Source organism: Lepisma saccharinum, chromosome 3 (assembly GCF_977018435.1).
Source record: "Lepisma saccharinum chromosome 3, izLepSacc3.1, whole genome shotgun sequence".
Lineage (NCBI taxonomy): Eukaryota > Metazoa > Arthropoda > Insecta > Zygentoma > Lepismatidae > Lepisma > Lepisma saccharinum.
The window spans coordinates 123,652,065-123,676,645 of record NC_139231.1 but is presented as its reverse complement, the minus strand read 5'-3'; the positions used below and the strand labels follow the sequence as shown (position 1 = coordinate 123,676,645).

At 38.4% G+C, this 24,581-nt stretch overlaps 1 protein-coding gene and 1 long non-coding RNA gene across 2 annotated transcripts in view; both read left to right on the top strand.

Moving 5' to 3' along the window:
- Positions 1 to 1,946: 1,946 nt before the first annotated feature.
- Positions 1,947 to 12,789, top strand: LOC145985993 (uncharacterized). Its single transcript, XM_083120152.1, has 6 exons — positions 1,947 to 2,547; positions 2,888 to 3,014; positions 4,338 to 4,481; positions 9,152 to 10,504; positions 11,459 to 11,650; positions 12,264 to 12,789. Exons 1-6 carry the CDS (start codon positions 2,437 to 2,439, stop codon positions 12,452 to 12,454), a joined length of 2,118 nt encoding a protein of 705 aa, XP_082976278.1. The 5' UTR covers positions 1,947 to 2,436; the 3' UTR covers positions 12,455 to 12,789.
- A 6,266-nt stretch (positions 12,790 to 19,055) lies between these two features.
- Positions 19,056 to 24,581, top strand: part of LOC145985992 (uncharacterized) — a 56,342-nt gene continuing 50,816 nt past the window's right edge. Inside the window, exons 1-2 of the long non-coding RNA XR_014441475.1 lie at positions 19,056 to 19,272; positions 24,008 to 24,206. This is a non-coding gene — a long non-coding RNA (uncharacterized LOC145985992). The remainder of the gene's footprint in view (positions 19,273 to 24,007; positions 24,207 to 24,581) is intronic.

Sequence of the window (24,581 nt, the reverse complement as noted above, 5' to 3'; positions counted from 1 at the left end):
ATCGAGCACTTACGCACCTGGCGCCATGGATTCGTCTAAATTTTTGGGTAAGTCAAAATTGGCCAAATGTAGACGGGACAACCTCTGTATAGGCGAAGTCGACCGATGTGTCACTGGTGACCCATCGTGCTGATTAAAAAGTTCATGAGCTTTTAGCACCTTCAAACTTGTATGTGAGGTTGTAAACGCTGACAGAAGTTCAGATAAAACTTTGAAATGTCATGTGGAAGAAAACCCACCCACCCAGGACCCCCCCCCGACTCCAAAGTTACGTATACGTATACAAATGGGGAGTTTGCCCGCTATTTTGGGAAGGAGAGGTAAACTTTAGCCTTATTTTCAAAGAATGGTTCTTTCTCAACCGAATGAAAGTCATTTCACGTATCTGGGTGCATTACATTATCAAATATGTGAAAAAAAACTCCCCGTTTTTATGATTTTTTCATTGAAAGTTGGGGGCTGCGGCCCACCCAACCCCTCTTATTGGCTTTGGCATTTTGATTCCTGCACGGTTGCATGCCCTGATGTTTTAGCTGCAAAACAAACGTTACCCGAAGTAGATTGCTCAAATAGTCTCCGAGATATAACGTTTCTCTGAAATAGGTGTAAAAATTTAAAAATCGCGCGCAAAGGCCGCGGCCAGAGAGGGGTTAGTTTCGAAAACCCGCTCGGCGGTGTAAAGGATATTAGTCTTGCATTTTTGTTTTATCTTTATTTATTTTTGTATGTGATGCTATGAGGCCCATATCAGGTTTTCTTTAAGGGGGGCCGGACCCTGTGGCCGAGTGGTTAGCACATCGCGCTGCGACGCCAAGGGTCCAGGGTTCGAATCCCGCTTGGACTTGGTTGTTTGTGAATTTCCATTCATCAATTTCATCATTTCATCACTCATCCCCATCTTCGCAAATTAGCCAAGAGGCACAAAACGCGAAGTAAAATAAACTAAATCATTCAATCTTTAAGAAGGGAGGGGGTAGATCTGAAAATGTGGAACAAAGAGAAGATCAAAAATGCTGTGGGGTTAATTGAATTGTGTGTTAAAAAAGAGAGAGAGAGAGAGAGAGAGGGAGACACTTTTGCATCACAAAGTCGGGACAGAGATCAACTGTCCCGACTTAATCTGAACATTCGGTACCCTTAGGCCTACATCAATGGTTATAAAACTAAAATTACCAAATATTGCACAATGCAGACTTCTGGAGGCTGTCTCTCTACACAACAAACGCATTCATTTATACACATGCAAGGACACAATTGAAATTTTTGCAAATTGGATAAATAATCGATGTAATTTTCGTAGCTTTTTATAGGTTCACATTGAAATATTTCATAGTTCGAAGGGGGGGAGGCTCCCATGGCCCCTCCCCTGAGTACAGTACAGTGATCATTTGCTGTACGTTCCAATGTATTTGATTGTTTCGTCTGTCATTAATATGTTATTTTTATCTTTATGATCGCAATCATCGCAATCAATAAAGAAAAAATAGAAATGATAAGATTAAAAAGAGATTGATAGAAAAACAGAGAGGAAGGTAGAAAAATGGGAGTGAAAGAGATAAAGAAATAGCTAGAAAGAAGATTTCACGAAACAGATAAGACATAAAAATACAGAGGAAGAGAGGAGTGATAGAAGACGAGAGAGAGATATACAGAAGGACGGAGAGGTAAAGAGATAGAGAGAGAGAGAGAGAGAGAGAGAGAGAGAGAGAATTGGAAAGCAATCAATGAAAAGAGTGAAGTCAGAAAGAACAAGAGAAGGAAAGAAAGCGTAAAAACAGATAAGGAGAGACTGTGTGAACACCTGATATTTCGTACAACCTTTTCTACTGGGTTAAAGTGAATCAAATAAAGGTTACCATACCATTTCAAGTACACGAGAAAGTTCGTTCACAAACCCCTCAACCATGAATACCTACCTATCTGTGATGTACAAACCACGACAAACAAACTCTGATAAGATACCGTTCCTGCCAGATTAGGCAACTAAGCTTCAGCTTAACGAGGAGTTCACGACAAGCTCATGTCTCCTGACTTCTTCAAATCGTTTTGTTTGAAGTGAGGTTCTGAGTCACGAGTAACATGCAGGCCCCAGTTTAAAGCTTGTAATCGAGTATGAATTTGTATAGCTGGTGCGTTACGTGCTCTGCAACTGTATTTGTGCTGTTTTCAATATGAGAGGTGTGCCGAATCGATCAAAATGGCGACGTTTGAAGTGATTTGTGATCTCATGATGAATGAGTGTGTTCTAGATTGAAGTTAGTGTTAACAAATGGTGATGTTTCTTACGTTTTAGCAGTGAATGTGTACCAAACATGTCCATTGTTGTTAGTGATTCTGACAAATGCGTGTGTGCATGCGAATTATGAATGAAGACGTGTACATCCAACCGCACCCATATGATAGATTACTTCTTTGAGTAGAAGGGTGGTTCAGAAAATGGCACCCCGAAGGGAACTGGTGGTAGAAAATGGGGATCTGCTTTCGGGCACAAACGGCAGCGGTAATGGAAGGGAGTGGATTGTTGTGTTTGCTGTATTTCTAATGCAGGTAAGTTAATAACAAAGAATAAAAATCACTGGTAAACTTCATTTAGTTTGGGCGTTCTTTTTAGAATGTTCCCCTATCTTGATTTTATTCGTTCAATTGTTTTAGTCAAATGATTCCAAAACGCCATGTAAATAACAACTAAAATAGCTAAAGATCAGGGTTGTTAAAGGTCCAGGAATTTTAAATAAATTCAATCCTTCAAAAAGGTTCTAGTCCTGTTACCGAACCCGATAGAACCCATTAGAATTTATGGGTTCGTGGGCCTTTAACAACCCTTCTAAAGATATACAAAATTTCATTCAGAACAGAATTGTATTCTCAATGAACATTGAATTTTCAGGTTGCAATTCCAAGCATCTTATCGTCCTATGGCGTTCTTCTGATTAAGTTTGTTGAGGTAGGAAGTTTGCCCTTTTGGTCTGCAGTATGGACACCAGCAGTATTTTCTGCCACCTGGTGCTTTGTAGGTAAGTTATATTTGCGTAACTAGAGGTTTTTTCAAAATAAACTTGTGAAAAATGTTTCCAAGTAGACTGTGCTTTATCTGTGAAAATTTTGAGGAGGACGATGGTGAATGGGTCCGTGTTGGCCTATTTTGTAGATGAATATTGTTAATAATGATTGAAATTATCTCCCTGAAGCAAATAAATATCATAATTTGATAATTAGAATTCATTTTTGCATGTGTGTGTTGACTTTTGTTGTTGAATTGAATTGTTGCTTTAAGTCCACTTCATGCACAGTGTGGCTAATCGGGATTGGGCCTATAGTTAAAGTGGACCCCTTGATTACAAGGCGAGGATGCTACCACTGCGCCAACGAGGAGACCCTGACTTTTGTTGTATTTTAACTAGTGTCCCAGGTGACACGTATCACATACGTATCCTGTTTATTAACTTCACCATGAACGTAAACATTAGGTTCGTCACACTGGCGTGCCCAGGATTATCGAAAGGAAGGGGTTATATATAATTTTTCTTGGTAGTCAGCCCTCATTTTGTCATATTTTCCTACCTTTGACGTTCTTTTTTTAGGAATACTGGGCAAAAGGGGGGTTATAACCCCCATCACCACCCCCCCTTGGGCACGCCACTGGCTTCGTCACTGCGAAGGACTTTTGATCCCAATGGAAGCGTCACACTGTAATTGTCCGAGACAACCATTCGTAATCATCAACTCTTCGTGTATGTATCTGATTATAATCACCCTAGACATCAGTATAATCTCGATGTGATACTGACGCATTAGAGGTATTTTTATGCTTTTTTCTAACAATTCGAAAAGGAGAAAATGGGTACATGCATTCATTAATAACTTTTTACTAGTTAGAGATATGTCGAAAAAACCTTCACCATTGCATTTCTCGTGAAATTCGAGCCTGATTTGATATATCATATTACCCCATTTCCATTTAAAAATTTTGAGTTAAATTCAATATGGCGGCCACCAATATGGCGGACGTCCGCTTGAAACACATTAGTGTGACCATTTGTGCCCAGACTAAATCCTTTACATTTTATAGGGGTGTTAAGGGACTTTTGAATCACCCTGTATATCATTGCAATGTGATGTATTGTTTAAAGTAGTCATTATGAATAATATGAATAGCGTGCTACAACGCCAGGAGCCCGGTTTCGAGTCCTGGCTTTAGCATAGTTAGTTCTTGTGAGTGTCCCTTAATCAATTCCATCATATTATCATTCATCCTCATCGTCGCAATTAGCCAAAAGTGGAAGAAAAGCGACGCTAAATAAAAATCAAAGAAAGTAATATGTAACATTCTATTTCAGATCCTTGGAGTCGGATTTTCAGTACTATTCTGAGTCCTCGTTGCGTTGCAGCAGTGGGAATAGGAAGCATTGTTGCAGCCCAAGTATTGACAAGTTTTGTGCATTATCCGTCTTTTTATTTTCTCACGTATGGTCTCATCGGAGGTGAGTTATTCCATGAAATACTTAACCTTATGTAAATTATATTATTTGCTTCAGTATAGTGCAGCTATAATGATTTTCTGACCCTTAAATTGGTGAAATAATCATTACATTCAGACACACCGGCATGGGCGTAACTTGGGAGCTAACTTTGGGGAGGCAGATTCGTTCCTGCGGCTTTAACTTCGAGGGGGGGGGGGGGCAGAATCGACAAGTTTTCCATTTTATAAAAATAGCTACCAGAATTATTTGCTAAATAACTGCGAAATCACAAATATTACTCTTTATTACTCTGTTCCTCAGGTTCTTAGGAATTTGATAAAAGTAACAAGTACTCATAACTTGTATCATTGCATTTTATGATTACAGGTAAATTACATGATACGTGATTACCGGTGCGAATTGGTGCAACTTTGCGTGGGCAAGAAGCCTCTTGTCACCCTCAACTTTTAGATTTATTAAAGAAATTTGCACTGTTTTTCATTAAATATATTAAATGCACATGTTTAACTATGATGTGGATGAATGTAAAGGAAAGACAATTCAGAATTAAACTTAGTTATTCTTGAAAAATGAAAGTCATGCAAATCATTTGGTATCATGTACACAGGTTGTTTCTACTTTTTTGTTATTTAAACGTATAGAAAAGTAACTGTTTACTTCGTTATTTGCTACCTGTTACTTGTTTCACCGTTAAAAATTAACTCGTCACTTTCAAATAATGTATTTAGATCGTCGCCATTCATGCCATATTCTCGTTACACATTATCTCTTGCAATTGCATGCAAACAGTGACTGAAATGGAAGTACGTAGATATGTTATTTTAAAGGGGCTATTCTGTTCGAGACTTGGAGATATGCAAAGCACATAACTAAACAAATGAATGACGTTTTAAACATCCACCCACTACCCCATTCACTGCGACTCAAAAAATAACTCCTGCTAAGTGTTCGTTACCAACTTAAAGAACCCGTGATGTGAACTGCATTACAACATTCTTGGGATATTTCCCGACACGACCATAGTAATTTGTAATTACAGTGTTACAGTGTTTTAGCAATTGCGCAATTATTTATTTTTATCAGGTTTTTCATTCATTATGTCACATGCATTGTAATATAACAATAATATTAAACGAACCAAGTTCTTCCTGATAAGTCGATTTAATCACAACCATGACATCACAAACAATTGCAAGAATACTAATCAGTTCGTTATAAGATAAATAACAGTACGCAAATAATCACGAAGAAACGAATTTGAAAGGGCGTGTTATTAGCCAACATTAATTCTCCTTCTGCATATACATAGTGTTCTTCTTTTCTGGAGTTACGCAATAGTACGCAGTACCGGCACTCATTTTCGTAAATCAGAATACAAACTCACATTTTATGTCTGTGTAACGAAAAATATAGACAGGCCTAAATGTGCACGAACGTATAATCATATATAAATAGTTTATCCCAGTATTTTTAGTAGCTCTTATGATCGACTTTATATCAATATCGTTAATATCGTTTATGTCACCACATTATAACAATAATGACACAGGCGCATTACAAAAAAAATTAATAAGTAATGGACGGAAATGTAAGGTTTCTTCCACCACAAGATTATGAAGTTATATTCAAATTACATCAATCATTAGTACGTATAACAGAAGATGGATAGAACATTTGGCATTACTAATCATCCTTCAAATGCAATGTTTGCGGGAGCTGAGTATGCATACACAGATGTGTAGAATATACAGGGTGTTTCTAAAGGTCGTTTACAACGCTTGGGAGGTGATTCCTCACACGAAAACAAGCAAAAAGTGTGAGTTCCATTTTTACGACTGAGGCTTCGTTTCCGAGATAGGAGCCTCGCAAAAGGTGACAAAGTGAACGTCACACCTAACTGGGACGAATACTATCACAGATAGAGAGGCGGTTCCAAGGGAATCATAAAGGAATCGTATGTGCTTAGTCCGGAAGTCACTATGAAAAGTTCACTACACGCATGCGCAATGGAGTCCTCAAAGGAATTGTGGATTTCCAGCAAGAACAATGCATGGATAGGGTATGTAACGCAGTAAGGAGGACCGTGACAATGAGAAATGCGTTAAAGACAACACATCCCGACCTCAAACATGAAAACATGAGCATGGAACACAAAATCCGAAAAGTTGAGCACGGTTGCATACCCCAGTTACACGCGAGGAATGAACGAATCATGTCATGTGGCATACGAGAGACACATTACTCCACCAGGAGAAGGGAAAGAAAAACACAATATCAGATGATTGCGACAACGTGTATTTTTACACACGACAACTACGTAATATCCTCCCCCCCACACACACAACAAACAACAAATGCTCCAATGTCTTACGCACAGACAGTTAGTGTCACTGTACACCAACTGAAGATGTCACTTTCACCACACAAAGGTGGTTGGAAGCAATACCAAGAGTGTTCGCACGCGATCACTGTGATGTAAAAGAGACCAGTTTTGGAAGCGCTGCGCTGGCAAGTCTGGCTCTCGTAGTCTACGTTTGACTTTCATGACTGCTGTACCGGCGAGAGGAGCTCGAAGGGTCTCTCCGGCAGTCGTCCCAGTCGTGTTGCAGGTGCTGGGATATGATCAGCAGTTCGCTATAGGTTGCCATACGCATTGAAGAGTACTAGTATTTTGTATTGAAAGAAGTTGACGTGGTGGAGTGGGCAAGCCAAGTATGGCAACAATTGGTCTGTGGTGTTCGTACGGTGATACGGCCAATTTGTGCAGTGTGCCAATGTTAAACAAAAACGATATTTTGCGGTTCCAGCTCCCTATTACACAGATGGCTGCGTATACGACCAAGCAGCTAGCAGACATGCATCTCATGTATTGGGAGGCACACGGTAATAGCCGTGAGGCAAGGCGTCTTTATGGAGAACGCTTTCCACATAGACGTTTACCGTCTCACGCCTTCTTTCAGGTTGTGGACAGTCGACTGCGTGAAACAGGGTCAGTGTTACCACCGCGGCAAGAAGTTGGAAGACCCCGAAGTGTACGCACACATCAGTTTGCATAAGATGTGTTAACAGCGGTCGCAGAACATCCTGGCACCAGTACGCGCGTGCTCGCTCTGGCACGAAACACGTCTCATGTGAACGTTTGGCGAGTGTTGTCAGAGGAAGGAATGCACCCTTTTAAACTGCAGAAAGTACAAGAACTGTTACCTCGTGACTTTCGCCCTCGTATGGAGTTTTGGCAATGGTTGTTGCATCAGCTGGACACAAACCCTCACTTCGGGGCAAAGGTATTGTGGACAGATGAAGCCATATTCACCAGGATGGATGTCTTCAATAATAGAAACAGTAATGTCTGGGATTTTGACAACGCACATGCACTTTTTGTGGCCCATCACCAGCACAGGTTTTCAGTTAATGTGTGGTGCGGGATAGTACATGATCATTTAATTGGACCATACATTCTCCCTGTTCGCCTGAATGGTCGCACGTAAACTGTTGGAGACCGTCCCTTTGGCACTGCGGCAAGAAATGTGGTACCAACAAGATGGGGCACCAGCTCTTTTCGATCGTAATGTACATTTCCTGCATGGCGTGTTTCGCAATAGGTTCATTGGTAGGGATGAGCCTGTGCCTTGGCCACCGAGGTCGCCAGATCTCAACCCTCTCGATTATTTCTTCTGGGGAGAAATGAAAACCCTCGTATACAACACACCTGTCACATCAGCTGAGGACCTCGTTGCTCGCATCAACGTCGCCGCCGCGACGGTAGCAGATACACCTGGCTTGTTTGCTCGTACTCGACAATCCTTGATTCGTCGCTGTCATCTCTGCGTAGAAGTGAACAGCAGACATTTTGAAAACCGTCTGGGATTATCGCCCTTGGCAAATCCCAGTGAGAACACTCTTGGTATTGCTCCCCACCCCCTTTGTGTGGTGAAATTGACACCTTCAGTTTGTGTACAGTGACACGTACTGTCTGTGCGTAAGACATTGGAGCATTTGTTGTTTGTTGTGTGTGTGGGGGGGAGGATATTACGTAGTTGTCGTGTGTAAAAATACACGTTGTCGCAATCATCTGATATTGTGTTTTTCTTTCCCTTCTCCTGGTGGAGTAATGTGTCTCTCGTATGCCACATGACATGATTCGTTCATTCCTCGTGTGTAACTGGGGTATGCAACCGTGCTCAACTTTTCGGATTTTGTGTTCCATGCTCATGTTTTCATGTTTGAGGTCGGGATGTGTTGTCTTTAACGCATTTCTCATTGTCACGGTCCTCCTTGCTGCGTTACATACCCTATCCATGCATTGTTCTTGCTGGATATCCACAATTCCTTTGAGGACTCCATTGCGCATGCGTGTAGTGAACTTTTCATAGTGACTTCCGGACTAAGCACATACGATTCCTTTATGATTCCCTTGGAACCGCCTCTCTATCTGTGATAGTATTCGTCCCAGTTAGGTGTGACGTTCACTTTGTCACCTTTTGCGAGGCTCCTATCTCGGAAACGAAGCCTCAGTCGTAAAAATGGAACTAACACTTTTTGCTTGTTTTCGTGTGAGGAATCACCTCCCAAGCGTTGTAAACGACCTTTAGAAACACCCTGTATATTAGTATTGAATTATCACGTTTTAAAGTTGTGTATATTAATGTATTCTTCTTTCATTGTTTCAGGTTTGGGAGCTAGCTTGGCAATGACTCAAGCTGAGATAATGGTGGAAGTTCATTTTCAAGATAAACGTGGAATTGCTCGCGGAATATGCCATGTTGGAATAGCCCTGGGACAATTTATAGCACCTCTTATGCTTCTGGGCATCATCAAGGGCTTCACATACACAGAAGCTCCACTCCTCCATGCTTGTTTTGTGCTGCAGACATTCATAGGAATCATGTTCTTCAAGAACGAGCCTTGCACACGTGAAGAAGTTCGAGACAGCGGGCGTCCAAGGGCATATACCATGATTGAAGATGATGATGCACTTACAGACGATTCATCACATGGACTTTTGAGGTGGCGTAATAACGCGTGTAGGATGAATGAATTGCCCTCTACTATATGGAATAATCAAAGAGATCCTTTTACAGACATTTCCTCTCCGAATTCACGTCGAAAGAATCACGCAGGGGTAGAAATTCTGCCGAAAATTGTTGAAGAAGAAGAAGGTGTTGAAGAAGACGAGGGTGTTGAAGAAGATGAGGGCGTTGAAGAAGATAATAGTGGTGAAGAGGATGAGGTAGTCTTCCATAAAAATGTTCATACAAATGGTGACTCACTAAAGTTCGTTAGTGATCATTTCGATGATGAAAAGGACTTAACCAGCACGTGGAATTGGGGTAGAAGCAATGCTAGGAGTGGCTTGAGAGGAGAAAACGTGAACAAAGAGTTGAAGGAGATTGAAGAAGAAGAGTTCTATTCAGCAGGTTTCACAGGTGGACAGTGGAGCTGGTCTAACAACAATTTGCAGCTTGGACAGTTTTCAGAATCTGATTTGGACAGCAGGTGGGAATGTAGTGGTGATGACAGTGAAGAGAAAGTTAGTGCTTTCCAGGGCTTCAATAGCAAGTACCTTCAGGTTCCCGACACTGTAGGTGAAGGACTGATCTTGGAGAGCGAGACAGATTACTCCAGAGATCGGTTAGTTTCTTCTTCTACAGACAATGGTGGAGAAGAGATAAACATTTGGTTGCCAAACTCATCAAACTTCTCATGTCCCATGTGGTGCACGACACACAAAGCTCAATTCAAAAAAGTGTTATTACCAGACCTGATCAAGCGCCCCATTTTCTACCCAGTCCTGTTGGCGAATGTAGCCAAAAAGCTCTCTATTCTCGGATTTGCAATTTTGACCCCAGCTCAGGGAAGACACATACACTGTACAGAACAGGAATCAGCTTTCCTTGTGTCAGTAGCGGGGTTTTCGTGGTTGTGTTTCTTGGTGACTTCTCCCTGGTTTTCCAAAATAGTGAAAAAGAGAAGAAAATATTTATATACTCTAGGAAGTCTTGTCACATCAGTAAGTTTTTACTGTAAGTATGATTGAACTAAACATGAGATATTCTTTATGAGAATTTCTCGCATATCCATTTAGAAATAAGTACCGATTAGAATAATTATTTTTTCTATTTTCCAAACACATTATTGGCACTTACAATTTTGATGCTTATGTCTTTGCACATATACAGACAAAACCAGAGCTGAAAATTTCCATTATTAGTTTGCTTTTTGTTATTTAGCGTTGCTTCTCCGCCACTTTGGCTAATGGCGACGACGAGGATGAGTGATAATATGATTAAATTGATGAAGAGATACTCATAAAAGACACCGAGGCAGGGATTCCAATCTGGTACTCCTGGTGTCGTAGTGCACTGTACTAACTACTCCACCACGGAGATCGACATTTCTTTTATTGGTTCCACTAGCCAATATAAGTTTTTAGAAACTGTTGGTTTGCTGACATGAACTAACAATTGCAAACAACATATCAATTTGGATATACCTCAATCAGTTGCAACCAATTGGTGAAGTGAAATGACCCTGAGTAATTTTAAATCAATAGATGAACTTGAATGAATCGGAATCATTCTTATCAAATTAATGAAATAGAATTATCTTAATTAATTTTAACTGATGCATACTTTATTTTCTAATTCAACTAAATTTACAAATTTGTAATAATGCTAAACAATATGTTATATTAAATCTCTACAGTTCACTAGTTGAAAATTTTGATTTCGAATTACGAGTGGTTTAACTCTCCATTTCAATTAATTTGAGTACATGATTTTGAATCTCATAATTTTTAATATACAAATTTTTCAATGTAATTAAATACTGTGTTAATGAGTTAAAATGGGTTTGATGGCGAATTCTTTAAAAAATTCAACAAGGAAATTAAGATACTGTTGTAAGTCAAGTTCAAATTGATAAATTAGTTATTTTCTTATCATACAACTAATGTAATGTTTGATACGTGTTTTCAGTAATGTCAGTGGGGAAGTCTCAAGAATGGCTTACATTTGGTTCAGTTTTGTTCGGTATAGGAGAAGGCGCAATGGGGGCAACTTACAAAACTGTTGCAAAGGAGGCCTTGGGTGAAAGCCATTCTGCTGGAGCTGAAGGAATTATCAATACCATCACTGCCGTCATTCTGCTGTTGGAAGCTGCCATTATAGGTAGGATGAGAATCATACATTGTCTTGTGTGTATGTTTAAGATCAAATTTAACTACATTTTTATCTAAACATATTTAAAAATACAATTACCCGTAATCGTAATTGATAATAACTTCATGTTTGGTGGTAAGCAGTTATGAATATAATGAAAAATATTATTAATTGATTTGATTGATTTGTTGTTTTAATTACACTTTATGCACAAAAATGACTAATCGGGACTGGACCTACCGTTTAAAGTGGAATCCGAACCACTTTACCATGTGCCTCCATCGGGTATCGAACCCAGGACCCCTTGATTACAAGGCGACGACGTTACCACTAATGAAAAATATTACTCGTCAGGACTGCACGTAGGACAACGGCCCTTGACATGGACAATACATATTTCCGATCAGTTACCTATATTTATTTCCAATGATTTCACCAAGCTAATCTCAGCCTAGTAAACTGTAAGCACTGGACGTAAATAATATTCCCTCGTCCTTAGAATACAAGATCTAATAGTTTGTCTTCGAAGTACTTGTATAATATTGCTGTTGTTACAATACCGCATTTTTTTATTTTTTTTTTACTTTAGTGCTGCCATTTCTTTCTATCTATTTCTTTTCAGGTGCCTTTTCGGACGATCCAGAAGGCTACAGTTCCTGTTTTACAGGGCTTTGCATTGTCCAGCTTGTTTCCAGTGTTGTGTGGCTCTTCCTTCCTATTGTCTCAACAATACGAAGCAAGCATCGGGAATACGGCAACTGGGGCAAAATTATAGCTACTAGTCCACATGCGTCAAGTTCAACTCCGTTTTGAATTTTTACAGAATTATGTATTATTCTAGTCTAGTTGTGGAATTCAAAAGAAATTCACATAACGTTTAAGAGATACCCAAGACATATTCATAATCGTTAAATTCCTAAAAATGACATGTGCAGCATCTCTGAATTCATAGATAAACTTTTGAAAGAAGTGCGCAGAAAGTGTGTGGAATATGTTTATTAACCTCATGTGCCGTTTTGACTAACAAAATACTTATTTCAGGACCAAATATAGCACGAAAACATACCACGTAACCAGCGCCAATGAATATATAATATCAATATTTGTTAACATTTCCAAGCAAGTCAAATGTTTTCATAAATAATAAATTAGCTCTCTGAAATATACCTAATTATTATTTAATCGATATAGTTCAGAAGTAAAATATCGTTAATATTTCTCTTACGTCCTACGTGATTTTTGGATGTAGTTGTTCTACTATTCATAAGTTGTCAGCTGCCGCGTGAGTTGCCTGTCTCTCAATTGGCGATGGCCAATTCGCCTGGTAATATGTTTGCCTCCTACTGTACCTAATCTACTATGTTGTTTAGGGTGACCATACGTCCAGTTTCAGAGGCGTGTCCCGGTCGTCCCGGCGATATTTGAGCACTATTTGTCCCGTTTTATAAAAGTCTAGAAGTTAGCTTGACAATCAAGTCTAAATTTGATTGGTTGATTTGGTGTTTTAAGTCCACTTTATGCACAGTAAGGCTAATTGGAACTGGACCTACAGTTTAAAGTGGAATCCGAACCACTATGTGCCTCCACCGGGTATCGAACCCGAGACCCCTTGATTACAAGGCGACGACGCTACCACTGCGCCATCGGGGAGGCAAATCTAAATTTGAGACAAAAAAAAATGTTGATGGAATATTTTAACTAACGTCATGGCTATACCGTGGCAAAACAGTTCTACATAAGAGTTAAAATGTTCCATTGTCGTCCAGAATGTTCGTGCAGATAGTTGTACTGCTTTGTGTATGTTCCGATATTTGTAGAGCAACGAATACCGGTAGGCGTGGCCAAAAAGCGTACAGTGGGATCCATGAGTATTATCGTGCAAATTGTCCATCACCATGTTCGTGCACTTTATTTGACCCAGTAAGAGCTTCAAGAATTAAAAGAAAACTCAAAACAAGCTACTGACAACTTCTGCACCAGCATAGGTAGTAAAATTCATTGCTTAAAAACACATAGGATGTAAGAGAAAAATTAATGAAAATAGTCACGGACAATTTGCACGGTAATACTCATGGATCCCACTTTACCTGTAGTTTCAATACAAACCTGCAACAATAATTTAAATGCCTGCATCTTGACAGAAACTAAAAAGACAAATCTCGCGTTTTGTGTTAGACATGTTGGGGAGTTTTATGAACTGTTGGTTAAGAATAATGTTGTCCTCAAGAAGACTGCTTCTTCTGATAAATACTTCTGGCACTTCTTAACTTCAGCGTCGGCCTAACATCAATGGTTGATCAGAAGAGAACAGAAACAATATGTAAATCATACCTATATTATAATAACGAATTCCTTTTGACAAAGGAAGATCATATTTATTTTATTGTTTATGATGTATCATTTATGTGATCCATACTTTAATAACAATAATTTTTAAGTGGTAGAGCAGCCACAGGCTGAAATTCGCGCATGAATAAGGCCTTTCTAATTCTGTTTCTAATAATTAGCCATAATATATTTTTTCAGGAAAAGGGGGGGGAGGGTAAACTGACCTTCTTGGGATGCCCCGTTTTTGGGACAAAATATCATGGTCACCCCAATGTTTCTTATGTCATACGTCGGTGTATCGTGAGTACTGAGGCTACAATGTATATTAATTAGTACATCAAATTTTACAGTTGCAATAATGTCCCATTCGTGATAAAACATAAAACTTTCTACGTTTTAAATCGGTGTGTGCGTGTGATTTGGAGAGTGACTTATCAAAAGAAATCCAGGAGCGACACTTATCAATTCAGATAAGTCTCTTTACATATAGATTTGATAAATGTTCGTTAATTCCGATTGCCCTTGCACATTTCTTGGACGCGAGATAACGTATGCTCATTTTTCTTGCTTGATACTTCAAAATCGAAACAACTGAAGATGGCAGCACTGAATGTTCAGTCGATCACATGACAAGTCTTGTTAAACATGCTATGTTTGTTTCTTCGTTGACAAGTGAAGAGGGCACGGAAGCAATTCAGAAGTAGTTTCTAGTTGTGCAGCTCTTATTTTGAAAGCAATTTTGTCTCAATATATTCGATATGGATGCTTTGGATACACTCTGCAGTTTCTTAATTTTTTGCCACATTACTTACTTGCTCAGTTTGCTTTTAAAATAGACTGTAAACTTGTGGTTAAATATTAATGGCAGTGAAGAAGTGAAGATGAAACTAACTCGTTAGAGCCAAATCAAGAAATGCTTGTATCTTTTGCTGATTCTGAAGCAAGATAATATCTTCGGCAAAAGGAAATGAATCGAGTGTTGTTTCTTGTAATATTCATTATCAAAATTGTGGATGAACTGTGGTCCCATTTAAAATTTTGGCGAACATGCTCGTTTGAAAACTTTTCAAGATGAATCTTAAAATAAGTAACAGTTAAGCATTTGAAACCAATATTTTCTTCAATCAGCATGAGGATGACTTAATAGCAATAGATAATCACAAAATTAAAGTGGGACTGACATCCATACCATTACTGACAGGAGAGTCGAAGCATGATTTTGATTTTCAGAAGCCAGGATCAGTTTGTTAGGTCACTTTTGACTTCACTGGATTTTATATTTAATGGAGAAAATGGAATAGCTCTCATTTGTACTGTTCTTATAATGAATATATTTCGAAAAATGTAACTTTGTGGTCTAAGAAATCCTTTATATCTAAGTCATTCGATGTGAATTATGGACTTACAGAGGTCAGTGTCTCATTCTCGTTTTAATCAAAATAAAAAGTTTCATTAAAAAAAATATTTTTTTCATATTAGGGACTTGTTCCATATCCAAGAAAAAATAACAAACAGAAAAACCTTTCGTGCTACGAACCAAGTACACTTTATATTCATGTTTATTTATTTAGGGTTATTTTATTGATAGTCGTGGATTAGTCCATGGGAAATAATAAATCCTTAAACCGAGATAATATTTGTACAGAATCTAGTATTCGACAATATTTTGTTGCACAATTTAAGAGAGCTGCATTATTTCTATCAATAAATCCTTGCAATGCAATGCTCAGTGTTTCGGAATAGATTCTGTTTTTTAACAGGTGTAATTAGGTAGTAAGGAGTTTTGACATTATAAATATAATTAAGTGTATTTTACGTGTGGGGCGTTACCCCCACACCCCCTATACGCCTTCATGGCGTGGTGCTATGCACAGGGGAACACTTTACCTTTTTTTAAGTGTATTTTACGTTTTACAAGTTATGCTTAATGGATTTGCTATTCGAAACCTTTCAACTCCTTACTTTTATTGATAAGTGGTGTTGTTTCTAGAAAACAAGTTTACTATTAATTTATATTACGAAATACAAAGAAAATTACGCTTTCACAAACCATGAGTCAATAAAAATGTAAAATGTGGTCAGAGGGAAAGGACTCCATCCCCATGATTTTTTATATGTATTCCTAGAAAACTTTAACTTGTACTGTGAGATGTACAAGAATTGTCCATGACTGTTTTTCATTAATTTTTCTCTTGCATCCTGTTTTTTAAAGAACGGATTTTTGAGTAGTATGAAGAAGAGGTTGTCAGCATGTTGTTTCAATTCTTGAAGCCCTCCTTCCATAAAACAGAGAGAATAAACATAGATATGGACGATTTGCTTGGTAATACTTATGCATCCCGCTGTACACTTCATTTACTGTATCCAAAATTTCAAATGGGCAATTGTTGGCTAGTAGTAATCAAATTTAATTTCCTTTAAATACCTACTTCCTTTACGTTGTTGAAATTAATCTAGCCTCTTTCAAAGCAGGAAAAGAAACTGATATATTTTCTTTTTTATCCTATGAAAATTTTTCAGTACTGAAATAAAATCTCACCTCGCATTGTGTTTTTCCAGATGGCTTTAAATGTAACAGATTATATATTTAATTTTTGAAAATGATGAATTAATATTACAATTTATTCATCAAACTTGAATTGCTGTATATTGTGAAAAATAATTCGTTATTTAATCCTGTAACTATTCTCAGGGAAAGTAAACTGTCCTTGCCCCCTAGTTTTGGCACCTTCCCCACCCTCCCACCAGTTTTGGAAACCAATCGCCGCCACTGGTTACAACTGAATGTTTCGGAGATTAAAGGGTAAATAGGCCTATGTTTTCGTTTTTGCAATATACACGTGATACAAACATGGCATCAATATTTGCACACATGGGAGAATATAGAAAACTTTACAGGATTCTTGTCGGCGAATCTGATGATAAGAGACCTGTGGGAAGGCCAAGACGAAGATGCAATGTCAATATTAAGATGGACCTGAAGGAAATTTCATAAGACTAGCTGAGAGTTGACTGATCCTTGGATATTGAAATATCATTCGTGGCCATATAGTCTGGTCATCAAAGATTTCCCTGCCGAAAAGTATGCAGCCTTGTGGATTAAAGAAGAAACCATTCTGCAACTGACCAACCTCACCGAGCCAAGGGACCAGCAGGCTGTTTCCCACTTAAATTTTCATGGCTTATAGCTGATATTTTATACGTGTTAAAGTGTTCACAAGAGATTTGTAGGTAGGTAAGATATGTAAATATAATACGTGTTCAGTGCCGGCAATTAGGGGGCATGGGGGCAGTTGCCCCGCAACGTTTTGCCGCTTTTCCCCCCACTCAATGCTAAACCTACGTACCAAGCAGGCGCGGATCCAGGGGGAGGGCGATAGGGGCGATCGCCCCTCCCAACTGTCTGAAGTTTGGATATATTATTATGCCTAATATTTTTGAAGATTCAAATGTTTTGTCTTTTATCACTAAGTTTAACAGACTTAAGAATATTTTTTTAAAGTTTGATTAAAGTTTACCTTATTTTCGGAATTGGACTTACAGTTTAAATTTGGATCTCAACTACTGTGCAATATGCCTCAAAATGGGATCGAATCCGAAACCCCTTGAAAGAACCTCTTTTGTTTTCGTTAGTTATTCACTTTATTCCTCCTATGATCGTTCAGTTTACCGTGTAAATGAGAGGAATTACGATAACCATATTATTGACCTATTCCAACCCTGGACATCTATTTTTGCAAGACAATACTCCAGTCTCTAGAACATGGAAATCAACAGTGCAAGTGTAGATTAGAACTGATTCTCGATGAGGTGAGCTGCCCAACCAAATTTCACCCCTCCCAACTGTAACTTCGGGATCCGCCACTGGTATCAAGGAAAAGTAAACTGTCTTGTCCCCCCCATCCCCTCCAGTTTTGCCACATTGACCCCCAATTTTGGAACCCCATCGCCGCCACTGTGTTTTAAATTACGTGTAATGTTATCTAAAAAAAAATGACCCTTAAAATTATTTTAAAATTACCTAAAAATGGTAAAAATAATGACCTAGAAATAATTTTCACTCTCAAAATGAAAGCTCGATTTTTCCCCACAAATTACAAGAAAGTAGTTGAATAATTAGACAAAACCCGTTATTTAGTGGTTTAAAGTACTGAAGCAAAGGGATAGAAGCAATTAAGCTCTAATGTTGTTCTTTTTTTGTATAAATCATTCACTTCCTTTCAGTATGGCGCTTGCACGGTCAGCATCTGAAATTACAGTTGTGTTTCACGTAAAGTCAACGGCAAAGATAACAGTAGGCAAATTGTCCATCACTATTTTCATTACTGTTTATTCCACGCCCTGTGCTGTTTTAAGGATACATAGCAGATGTTGTCCTCTGCCTAATAACGTTTTTACTTCAATTCATGGTCATCACATTGTGGAAAACGGACTGAATGAAAATGGTGATGGACATTTTGCCTACTATTTATTTTGCCGTTGGGTGTACATCAGATTATTTTTTTCCATATATTATGACTAAAAAAACAGATAAGAGTCATTATAGTGGCCAGCAAGGCGACCTCAAAGTAGGCTTCACTTCACACAAAGTATTTTAAGTGCTGGAGGAAAAATAAATATACCACAATTAATTATTTATCCATTGACAAACATTACAGTTAAAAATTATATTGTGTATTTCCATTAACGGTATTTTTTTATTAAGTCGAACTTGCTAAAAGACCGTGTCAGGAAATTTAAATACATAAATTATGCTACCAAATGCATTTAAAGTTCACGAAACAGCAGGCGAGAAAACACGTCAAGAAGTGGGCATCCCCCTCCCCCAAAGCAAAAATCTTAATTTGCACTGTGGAGTACATGTCTGACCAGGGTTAGAACCTGGGACATCTGACTCACGTGGTTATTTTTTTTTACATTATTAATGTATGAAACATTAGCAAACGAAAATACTACTACTACTACTTTTATTATTATTTTGAAGGGGAAAAATCTGGCGAAAAGGGAAATTGTTGTCTTGCAAAGGGAAATGATGCCCTGATATTGTGGCAACACTGCCTACCGGGAACATAGGGCACGGGCAAAGAATACCGCTACTGTTTCGTCGGCTCGTCCTTTTGATGAATGAAATATTGACGTAACGTTTTTGTTTTTTGTCCCAATAATTAGTGGGAAGACCCTATTTGAGTTCTTAAGTAGGAGAAAGATTTCATTTTAATCAGGATAATGTCGGATTCCATCCGATTCATTACTTCAGGACACCTGGCCAAGAACGGAACCATGAAGGCACAACAGGTGCCAAGGTATGTAACTGTCAGTTTACTTCTGTAATACCTAATTGTGAATTGCTTATATTAATTTCCTAAGAGCAATTTTTAAGGTAACACTTTACTATACCTGAGACAGATTTCTTCAAATTTACAGGAGAAAGTACTTATGCAAATCATTTTCTGTATCGTTGTTGATGTTCGGGAATGTAGTTTTGATCCATTTTAATGCGAATGCATGTGGTTTTCTACGTAAATCTATTTCCGACGCGCTATTGCTGCTGCCGCCATTTGCTTTCTGCATGAGAGCACAAAGTTCCATGTGTTTGATGACGTAAACGCCGTAGTCAGTGTTTCAACCCACGCAGTCTTTTCGCTATAATATGATGTGCCGTTGTCCGTATATGCTAAATTGAATGAAGGGAGTGCTAATGGAACCTAACCCAACAGGCCTAACCTAACCTAGTAGGCATACCTCGTCCCCGTGATGGTTCATTGGGCTATCGTGAATTTTTGGGCTAACATCAATGGTTTTGGGGCTAACGTCAATGGTTTCAAAATTACTCTTTGTCGAAAATTGAACTTTTTTCGTGAAAAAATAACGTGAAGTGTTTTTAATTTTTTTTAAAATTTAGGTATTTTTCGTTGAACAAGGATACAACACTGCATGCACACTCCAAATCGACAAAACACTGGCACAACTTGCGATGAACAGGTAAGCTATCGCAATATTGTATGGAAATAAGGAACAACAGTAAGTACTCTTTAATGTAAGAAAGATACATTATTTTCGTTAGAAATTCATTATTTCACCTAAAGAAATGTTCCGCAATGCAGAATAGTACGTTAGCAATGTAAAAAATTACGTAATAAATCATTGATAGGTGTCTCCGGTATAGTATAGTAGTACCATTTTTAAAATGGTACTAATCTGATATTCCCCGGACACATTTCTTCCAGGACCATATACCTCCACGAATAATTGTTTCTGTGGAATAATACTGCTGGAATTATCAAAAGATTTTTTCCGGTATTATCACACTATTTCGTTTCATGAACCTTTTTCTCTCACATACTGAGTATATAACTTAGATTAGACCGATTAGGTTAACTGCAATCTGTAATAATAATAATAATGATAACTCATCTGTATTTTTCCATATTATGCTTTGTGGTTAATGATTAAACATTTGACAATGTATAAAATAGCAAACTACTTACACCTCATAACAGTAGATGCAACCTGAATATGTCTTTATTGTGCCGCAATAGTTCAGCCTGATTACATCCACATTTTGAAGGTTACCAAGATAATCATGGAAGAACTTGGTTCGGTACTATTTTGTAATTTTCAGCTAGTTTATCAGAAGCATAAGGAATACCATAGGTTTCTGTCATGTCAGAAGCCTTGAAACAACAGACATTGCATTTCAACCAATTTAAGAATGTGCGGTCTTGAGAGGAATTACATATGGAATGTCTAATAGAATCAAAGGTAAATATGCGATATCGCCCGAACACCTCTCTCGTTTATTTCGTTCATTTTAGCATTGATACTTACCTATTTTGCATCGCAGAAGATTCTTTAAGGTGAAGTTATTCCTTTTTCCATAAAATAGTGTCAACTTTTCATATTACCAGTCATTATTTATCTTCCTTGTTCCGCTTGGGTAACAGACAATATGGCGTGCACTCGTCATGGATATTGCACGTCGTGCTTGTGTTTTGTCGATTTGGAGTGGGTATGCAGTGTTTCAACCTTCTTCACCAAAAAATACCAACTTTCGTGTTCAATATGTCATCACAAACCATTGACAGATAACCCCATGAACCATCGACGGATAGCCCCAAAAATCATTCACGATAGCCCCATGGACCATTTCCGGCAAGGTTTAGTTAGGTAAGCAAAATAATTCTCGTAAAAAAAAGGCACGTTTGGAAACACTGGCGAGAACGCGTGACTTTAGACGCTCGCGCCATCTACAGGTACATAATGGAAACAACTGCATAATGTTGTCGCTTTACAGAAAATGCAAGTTCCTTACATAAAAAGTGATTATTTCATGTTCTGCATCATTCTGTGGTGAAGTTTTCAGTTTCCGTGAAAGTAAATACCTCGAAGAACTTCGACAATGCTACAGAAACTGATTTCAGTAAGTAGTTTCTGATGTAAATTTGAGGAAATCCGTTTGGGCGATATCGCATATTTACCAAATCGAATATATGGCCTTTAACATTCACATCACAGCAAGTAAATTGGTAGATTGAGTTACTGTCACTAAATATCGTTTTACTGTAAACCGATATTATTTTGTCAATGACTAGGTTTATTTGGGTAGTTTCAGCACAGAATTATGCAGTTTTTATTTAAAGAAATAGAACTTAGTTTTGCAATGGGACAAGCAAAAAATACATTTATTTATGCTTGGAATAAAATGTATCAAGTAAAAAGTAGGCATTTTTGTACGTGTTAATGACGGCAAAAATTTACTATCCTTCGGACACCTATAACTTCTTATTTCCATCAATTTTTGACATTCGTACTTACCTATCTGCTTCGCGGAACATTCCTTAAGGTGTATTGACGTGTTTTTGATCAAAGTAATTTCAATTTTTCACATAACGAGTACTTCTTTCTCGTAGTCGTTACGCTTGCCTGGGACACAATATGGCACGTACATACGCCTTCCTACATGGTCGTGCTTGTGTTTTGTCAATTTTCATTTGTTACGCAGTGTTTCAACCTTCGGAACCCAAGAAATACCTGTGAACAAAGCTCATCTGATCAATTTTTTTTTAAAAAAAAAGTTTTTCACATTGTTTTACGAAGAAAATTGTAATCTTTCGTGGCGCTATACGTGAATGGTTTTTGGAGCTATCCATCCCAGAATCGGTGGGAAATTTAAACTAAAAAAATATTTTCGAGTCCAAATTTCTAACAGAGTCCTGGCTCCGCCCATGGGGTGATTGACCTATCGCTACCGCGGCCCCGCCTTTCTTTATAGAGTCCCTGTTAAAGGCATGTTAGAAATTGGCCAGAGCCACCTGCCCGCAAATGAGCCCCAAACTTTTAAATTTGAAGAAATCAGTTTCCAGGATACGGAAAGCTTACCTGAATTTCACCACGCATCCACGACATGTCATATTAGGCATATACCCACAGTCCATTCCTTCTAACGAGTAGCTTACATTCACTGCCACATTTTCGACATTCCTTTCCTTTCTTCATGATCCCGTGTTCAATTAAAAAATCCACTGTTATCTTCCAGTGGCCGCGGTGGCTCAGTCGGTAACGCGTCTGACTACCATGCTAAAGGTCCCTGGTTCGATCCCTGGCCGGTTCAAATCCGGGAAATTTTCTAACGATGGAAGCGGCCCCGGCGCCCACCCAGCGTCGAATAACATGGGTACCTGGGGGAAACCCTGGGGGGTAAAGGTGGTCAGGGGCGTGATGCTGATCACATCACCCCCACTCACGACCCGATCAAGAAAGTGTGGGGAGTTACCCCCACACCCCCTATACGCCTTCATGGCGTGGTGCTATGCACAGGGGAGCACTTTACCTTCTTTTTACTGTTATCTTCCACACCTGGTACAAACTTCACCACGCATCCACGACACGTCATGCTTCTAACTTTTGTTGCAAACTCAGACTGTTCGAAACACTGGATACCCAATGAACATGAACAAAACACAATCACAACGCATGATGATGTACGAAGGTGTACGCGCCAAAGGCTATTCTACGTCTGAGAATTAATTTTCAACAAACAACATGAGTTTTCCCTATCATACATTCCCACATCACACAAAACACCTTCCCAATGTTAGACAATGCTACAGGAACTTAATATGGTAAGTAGTTTTGTTCTGTAAAAATAAAGAAATCTGTCCGAACAATAGTAAACTAGTACCGAAAACAACATTCAAGCATAGGCCCTTCCCATGTACAAGGTATTCTCCATTGATAAGCAGCTGTAAGTATCGTGGACTAGTGGGAATGAATACAGAAGTAAATTGAAACCTTAGTAGAATGCATTTAGGGACTTTATTTTAATGCTAAGAGAACCAAACCTGACCTGCCTGCCCTAACCACGAAAGCATATATTGAACAAAATCTTAAGTAGTCGCTAAAACTCCACAGTATGTGTTAACACACACAAATTGAAATCGAACCATGTAAAAATTGCATTCATAGCATGATGAAATCGCAATAAAATAAATGGAAGTTAGGCAAGTGTACTTTCTTGCCACCAAAATGTTTCAAAATTTTTTTCAATAAATGCTTTCATAGTGAGGTTAGACAGGTTAGGTTTGGTTCGCTATAGTTAGGTTAAGCAGGTTAGGCTTAGTTCCCTTAGCATTTTAATGATAATCCTAAATGCTTTCTACCTTACATACTTTTCTTTACTGTCACTTCTATGAACGGAGACTGCCTTGTAGATGGGAAGCGGACATGCTTGCGTGAGGTAATTTTTTCGTTTTTTTTCCCCAACATGAATAACAATTTTTCGGAACCAAAACGGTGCTCATTACTTTAAGGAAGGTTCAAATTTCGTGTGACAATGATTGCCAAAATTCTACGTTAATTAGTCTTTCTGCTGGGAGAATAAAGTCATAAAACAATCTTTAACAGTTACAGGCACCAAACGTTAGGGTATTATCATCATTCAGTGGAGAACAGATATATATTTTTTACTGTTATAAACATTTGTTAGTTCTTTTCCTGCTATTATGAGGGAATACTAGATTCATTATAATTTCTTTACAGGTTTCCGATTTGATGATCCTAATTTGGTCATGCAACCACCGTGGAAGATTTTGATATGGAATGAGGCAGTAGTGCTGAGGAATTCTTCAGCAGATGCTTTTGTTATTTCCAGTATCTTTGGGCTTGTTTGGAAGCAGATGATGTGCCAGGAGTAGGAGCATGGTTTGGATCATACACATGAGGCTGTTACTGTTTGCAGGTGAGAACAATTAACATTATCCTCCTGCCTTCTTGTGCATAAATGTAAGCGATCGTCAAAGAACTTTTACTCCTTGCGATTAGTTTTTATTATTTCTGTGCCTTCGGTTGATTTACACAACGGGCTGGCTATATACAGGTTTACTGAGTTAAACAGTAACTGGTTGTCACAGCAGGCTGAACACCAGGCTGGATAAAAATAGTCATTTTTATTTTAAAAATTTTTTTTTTCTTTCTTTTTTTTTTTTTTTAGGAAAAACCACTTAAATTTGCTTGTATGGTTTTTGGCACACAGATATGTGCAATATCCAACCTGACCATATCCGATTTTCTTGAAATTTGGGGAGTTGAAAATATGCATGGAACTTAGTAACTA